Raw genomic sequence first — 6679 nt, 5'->3', positions numbered from 1 at the left:
GTCGCCTGCGGGCCTCCCGGGGCGTGCTGCGGGGCTGAGGGCAGGCTGTCCGTGCGCCGGCTCCGCGTCTGTGCAGCAGCTGTGTGCTAAGGCGGCTGTGTGCCCACGGTCTGCGGTGCTACGGCAACGGGCTTAGGTGAAGATTCTTCACCAGACGTAGAGGTAGGAAGGGGTTTGTTCGCTGAAGGGTGATCGGGCCGTGGCAAAGGCTTCCGAGGCGGTGGCTTCAAGTGGAAGCAGCGTTTGGATAAGCTTTCAGACGGTGGGTTTGGATTTTGGGTAGCGGTGTGCGGAGCCGGGAGTTGGACTCGATGGTCCCTGTGGGTCCCTTTCTACTCGGGGCGTTCTGTGTGCAAAACGTGGCCCAGTGTTGAGGTGGCACAGCCGCTCCGCGCAGTTTGTGCGGATGTAACGGGACCGGCCCCGAGTGGCAGCGCAGGTCGGCAGCGTTCGAGCCCTGCTGAAGGCAAGGAGCTGCACCCTGCTTCCATCAGAGATCCACGTCAACAGGGCCTATTTTGTGCCAGGGTTGTGTGGGAAGGTTGTTACAATGCGTTCACGGAAGTGAGATGTTAAAATGCGTCACTTCTTTGTTTCTGTAGTGCTTGGTGCTGCACTGCGCTATCGCTCTTGTGAAACAATTCATTTTTAAAGCTTGCAGAAGGTAACCAGTACAGAATTGGTGGGCAGAGTAGTACGTTCACACTTGAGAATGCCAGTTGCAAGACTGACGTTTTCCTGTGCACAAGTGTCCCATGTAGATACAGGTAGTTGGCTTGCAGAGAGTCAGAGTCACCGGACGCTGTGCTCAGCAGTGTGAAGGGAGGGTAATCAGAGGGAGGTAAGCTGCCTTCTCTTTGGCAACTGAGTGAGCACTGGTCTGCCCATGGGAGGTGGTGAGCAACTGCTGTTTGCTTTTGTTGCTTTTCTTTCTTCTTCCATTTCAGTTTCACATATGAAGCAGTTTTTATTGTGATCCACAAGTTTTCTTGCCTTCACAGTTCTTATTCTCTTCCCTCAGCCCATGGGGTTGGGGCAGAAAGGATCAGAGGTCCTTGTCTGTCTCCAACTAAGTGGGCTTCAGAGTGCCCCAGATAACTTGCTTACCTCTTCTTCCCCGTTTTCTTATACCGCCATAACTCCTCACATGATTGCAGTTCTTCTCCTTGTAGGCCTCAGCCTTTTTCTTTCCTTCTCTTTCTAATGGGAAGCATAATTGAGGTTCTGTGTACCTGTATGTGCTTGATGGGATTAAGTATCTTGAAAACTCATAATTTAACTTAAGCAAGCCTTTAAGGATGTTTTTTTCAGAGGCTTTGTAATTTAGCAAAACCAGCTTGTTCTTGTATGTGGATAGAAAAAAATTCAAATACACAAGAAAAAGGCACTTCTTGCTTTGGTGAAGTATTTAATCACTAATAGAGGTACTACCTCATTTTAAGGAAACTTTTATTCATTCTTTTCACTGAAAAGAATATGTTTGATTCAGTGAAATATGAAGTATGTTTTCTTCTCTGAGTGTTCTGGGTTTGAAAAAATTTTTTCACCTCCCTTTTTTCCCCAAACTGGTATCTCTATCCTCTGTGCGCACTTCTTCAGTGCAGTCATGCTAATGGGGTTTCTGCCAAGTGGTCAGGCAGTGTATTGAATAACTGAGAGTGGGACTATGTAACATCTTACCAAATTGGCAAAATTAGTGATTGTTCTGAACTGCTGTGGAAGCTTCTGTGCTCTGGCAGTGATACTCATTTTTCTATTGTTGTTGTTTTACTAGGAAAACATGTGAACAATTTTAAGAGTTTATACTGCTTAAACTGGTTGTCTCTTTTTTAGATTTATCTGCATTTATCCAGCATATTTAAACAACAAGAAGACAATAGCAGAAGGAAGAAGGATACCTATAGACAAAGTAAGTTTGTGGATGGCAGGAAAAAGAATGTTTTGTTCTGTAGTAGTTCCATAGAGAGTTGGAAAATAAAACTAAATTTCAAAGTTATTATCTTCCAAATTCCTACATGGCAAGCTAGTTTGATGGAAGAGCCTGGGTTTCTGTTTTCATCTGAGCAGCTCCTTTGGCAAGATGTTGAAGTAATGACAATCTGGTGTGTTCAATCTACTACAGAATTGATGTACAAAATTTGGAAGAGATGAGGAAAAGAATAATTAGTCGATGATTGTGAGCTTGGTGACTGACTTATCTAAGTATGCCCATATTCTGTGCTTTGTGTCCTTTGCTGGTCTCTGTCAAAGACAGAACTTAAAATGTATGTGGCATGCAGATGTTTCTGTTGCTTTCAATCTGTCCAGAATAGTTTTGATTCTCACTCTTTATAGTGTTTTTAATGAGCAAATGCTGAGTTTGTAAAGGGCTTTTCTCACTGTTAGTTTTTTGTCTGTTTTCCTGATAATAGTTAAAAAGTAAAAATAATTATATAGCATATACACTGTCAGTGAAAGATCTACCTGTGGAATGGATCTGCTGCCCTGTGCCTAAAAAAGAAGTTCCACTGTTTCCTGCACTTGCTGCTGTAAATTTCCCTTTAGTCCTTTACTGAGTCATCTTTTTTGGTTATGTGTAACTATATGCCATTTCAATTATTTTTCTTAGGCAATTCTGTTACCTTCTTTGTTCCTCTGTCCTAAATAATTCTCTCATCTGCTTTCTGTTTCACTGATTTCTCTATATCTTTGTCTGCTTATTTTTGTTTCCTAGACTGTAGAAGGGCTCCCAGATGACTTTTGCAGTAGATTTGTCACTATTTGAAGAACTATCCCTTTCCCATCCACCTTTTCTAGTTCTACAGTATAGAGAAGCCACTATTTCTGTATAGGTAACTCTCACTCAAAAATGTTTAACTAACGTTTAACGTGTTGTTTCAACAGGCTGTTGAAAATCCCACATCTACTGAAATTCAAGATGTGTGTGCAGCAATTGGATTCAATGTGCTATTAGAGGTAACAAAAACCAGGCCCCTCCCCCAGAAAGTCAAACCAAAACCACAAAAAAAAACCAGACACCTTGGTATGTGTCTTGTCTTCTATGACTTTATTTTTAATTACAGACAGAATAAGTTGCAATAAAGTCTTTTTTAACAGCCAAGATATTTTCTTTCTTTGAGTGTTAACTAAACATAATGATGAAGGAAATGTTTGAAAACAGAATGCAAGGCAAGAATTACTTGGATCTCGAAGTCAGTGTCACTTTCTATGCTTATAAAAAAGATTACTTGTTAACTGTTCTTCTTAGAAGACTATCCTAGTTTCTTAAAAGTTCCTAATAGAATAAAAGCAAATCTTGCAAGTGCAACTCTGCAAATTAAATTTTTGTACAATCAATGAATACACAGACGGTATGGTATATCCAGGAGCTTGGCTGATGTAATTGTTATACTGGAGTAAGAAAAGAAAGATGCTCACCCTATCCTGGGCTCACAAAATAGACTCCAGTGGAGCAGATCTCCAGAAGAGATCCTTCCCCACTGGTGGTCAGCTCTTAAATGGTCTAGGAGAGGTGGAGCCAGGCTCCACCCCTTCCTGCAGCACAGGTGAATTGCCTTCTCCTGTACTCCCGTGGCTGACTCACTGCTCGCCTCAGGTGATCAATCACAGGTTCAGGCCGTGATTCAGCAGCCCCATACAATTTTTAAAAGCATATTTGTACTGAAAGATATTATCTTTTGGAACTAGTGTTTGATAATAATAGAATTTTGTTACTTAAAATCTCTAGGGTCCTTCGGAGTTATGTTTCAACTAGAGTTGCAGTATGCAGTAGTTATTTACTGCCATAGTTGCTTGGTCTTCAGTTTCTTGATTAATTTTTCCTTATGGAATGAGCTTGAGTTTCTAGCACACTTTGTTTTCTGAAGTGATTAATTTAAAGTACTGTGGAATTTTCTATCAATTCTTTACTGTAGATGTTTTCTTTCAGAAGTGACTGGCATCCAAAAGCTTTTTGAAAGACGAATACATTCCTATTATTGCACACTCACTTGTGAAATAGCCAGTACCAGTTAACAGCCTGTAGCAGAAATAAGGGCAGTGAGTATTAATAGTGGATGTCAGACTGTGACCTACTGCAACTTACTAGAGATTGTCTCTAGATGTCCAGAAATGTTTGTGGCCATGGAGATGAGACAGAAACTTATCTGTGCATTCCAGGCTGGTGGGCATGTAGAACAGTCCCTGTAGCTGGTTACTCATTAAATTGTTACATACCAGCAATGAACAGTAAGTTGCAGCAATGCTTCTGAAAATGTTACACTGTTTAGCTTTTGGGCTACAGTGGCAAAGCTTTTGGAGGATGACACTGATGGAGAGCTGCAGTTCTTGTTTGGATCTGTTAAGAATTCCATGATGCTCTGACTTAGATCAAATGCCCCCTGACAATTTTTGCAGAAAACTGTTCCATTAATTAATACATAAATGAGTTTTCCTTTTGTATAACAGAAAAATAAGATGTATCCTAGAGAGTGGAATCGTGATGTGCAGTACAGGGGTAGAGTACGAATTCAGCTCAAACAGGATGATGGCAATCCGTGTTTACCTCAGTTTCCAACACGTAAGTAGAATATCTCGGTTAAACCCTTTACCTGTTACTAAACCGGTAAGACTTCCTTTTATCAGCTTGATTATTCATTTTACTGTCAAAAATTTTAGAATATTGCATTAAATCTCTTTACCTCCGTAAGTCAGCTAAATCAAATCTGTGTGAGCAGAGTTTGTAAAAATGCTGCTCTTTTTTCAGTACTTGATTTGAGAAGTTAGGAGTGTTGTGTGATAGCAATAGTTGATACATTCAATATACAGTTTTGGCTTACTGTTGTTTTGACAGACACAATGGGATACTTGGTATTAAAATTGATAAATTCCACTTGTAGGCTATATGCATCAGTTAGGCATTTGTACAGGTACCAAATAAATAAAATAAAACACTGAGTTTGCAGTTCAGTTTTCTGTTGGCATTTTCATATTTAAGCACGTATTTATTATTATAAAGGCTGTATTGTTATAAAGGCCAGGCCCTGGAACAGCTCCCTGTAAAAATTATTTGTCATTCATTATGAACTGTTCATCTTTTCCTTTTTTCCTGTCAAGGAATCAGTATGTAATAGGGAAGCAAATAAGTATCCAAAGAAGGATATGTCTAAAAGAAAGAACAAGAAGAATACCAATATGAGAGTAGCTGAAGAATGCATCTGGAGACAAATCAGGAGACAAATTCAAACCATGTTCCTGTAGGAAGATGATGGTGTCTTTGTAAACAGTGCTCGTAGCTTTTTGTGTAGTCATTCTGTCCTCACTATTTTAGGCCATTAAGACCTGAGGAAAGAGGGTAACTGAATATTGTAACGGGATATGTCTGTTCTGGTCTGCTGTGATGCTGTTCCTGTGCTTAAATAATAATAATAGTTTACAAAAAAAAAAAGCTGGCAGAAGTTTTTTCCAAACTTGAAGCTATGCAGCACATGAAGGAGAACTCCTTTGGTTTTCTTTTTTTTTTTTTTTTTTTTTTTTTTTTTTATTGTAACAGAAAGCTGAAAATGGGCTGAAGCTTTTAACTTTGAAAATGGTCTGGATGTTCTTAACACAATAGGAATGATCCCTCTCTGTATTTTTTAGGTAAATCAGTGATGCTGTATGCTGCAGAAACCATTCCCAAACTGAAAACAAGAACTCAAAAGATGGGAGGTAGTGATCAAAGTCTTCAACAAGGAGAAGGAGGCAAGAAAGGTAAAGGGAAGAAAAAGAAATGACTCCACATCTGAAATAATTGTAATATCTAATAGCTGTACTTACAACAAATATGGATGGACACGTTACTTAATGCAATTTTGAGGTGAAAGATACAGGAACGAAACAGGTCAAGACAAATAGAAGTGCCTCCTTATTTTGGAGCTGGAATGCATGTAACTGCCTTGTGTCTGTGTAACAATAAATCTATCTTCACACACAAGTCTGCAAGTCTGAAGCTAACATTCAGTTTTGAAAGTGGAACAACATAAGTAAATGGGAGAATAATTTTTTCCAAAATTAATATGCAGATTTTTAAAAATAATAATAAGTCTTATGCAGACTAGATAAGCAAAGATTTTTCAAGTTGGTTAATCATTTATCTATGCTAGTTGACTGATTATCTTGACTCTGGAGGGTCTGTATCACTAATAAAAAATGTAAATCAGTAAAATTATGACTTTGTAAACTTTCCTTCCTAATCATCTTTTATGATTGTCAGTGTACTAATAAAGATGGCACAGTAATTTTGAAATACTTTCTTGAATGCTTTTGTCAAAAGTGTTAAATTTTCCTCTATAGCTTATTTCAAGAAGTCAGAGACATACCATAGGCCTAGTATTTTTTAAGATAACTGAACAATTTAACTTTTTTCCTTTTTTTTTTTTCTTTCTGTATTATCCTGTTTTAGGTTGTTGTTTGAGAGTTTATGAAATGCACTTTCTAGATTTATTTCAGATGTGTAGGCCTTGCAGTGTCTGGTAACTTAAAATATTTATGTAGTCCACAGGCAGGGATAGGACGTTATTTGGAGATTAATTGATCAGAACAGTTGTCACTAGAAGAAACTGAAGAAAATACCGAAAATATTGAACAAGTTGAATGAGGAATAGTTTAGTATAAGGAGACTGAAAAAGACAGTGCTACCTCTCTCAAATTTAAAAAAAAA

At 38.7% G+C, this 6679-nt stretch overlaps 1 protein-coding gene across 1 annotated transcript; it reads left to right on the top strand.

Moving 5' to 3' along the window:
* The first annotated feature begins 1786 nt into the window (after window positions 1-1786).
* Window positions 1787-6267, top strand: SRP19 (signal recognition particle 19). Its single transcript, XM_003213599.4, has 4 exons — window positions 1787-1909; window positions 2884-2955; window positions 4447-4558; window positions 5620-6267. Exons 3-4 carry the CDS (start codon window positions 4456-4458, stop codon window positions 5751-5753), a joined length of 237 nt encoding a protein of 78 aa, XP_003213647.3. The 5' UTR covers window positions 1787-1909; window positions 2884-2955; window positions 4447-4455; the 3' UTR covers window positions 5754-6267.
* Window positions 6268-6679: the final 412 nt, after the last annotated feature.

This window comes from Meleagris gallopavo, chromosome Z (assembly GCF_000146605.3).
Source record: "Meleagris gallopavo isolate NT-WF06-2002-E0010 breed Aviagen turkey brand Nicholas breeding stock chromosome Z, Turkey_5.1, whole genome shotgun sequence".
Classification (NCBI taxonomy): Eukaryota; Metazoa; Chordata; class Aves; order Galliformes; family Phasianidae; genus Meleagris; species Meleagris gallopavo.
This window is presented reverse-complemented; position numbering and strand designations above follow the sequence as displayed.

Excerpts from the sequence above, each read along its gene's own strand:
- SRP19 (XM_003213599.4), top strand. The coding sequence starts at position 4,456 with ATGTATCCTAGAGAGTGGAATCGTGATGTGCAGTACAGGGGTAGAGTA. Across the intron at positions 4,559-5,619 it reads TTTACCTCAGTTTCCAACAC|GTAAATCAGTGATGCTGTAT; the intron begins GTAAGTAGAATA and ends TGTATTTTTTAG.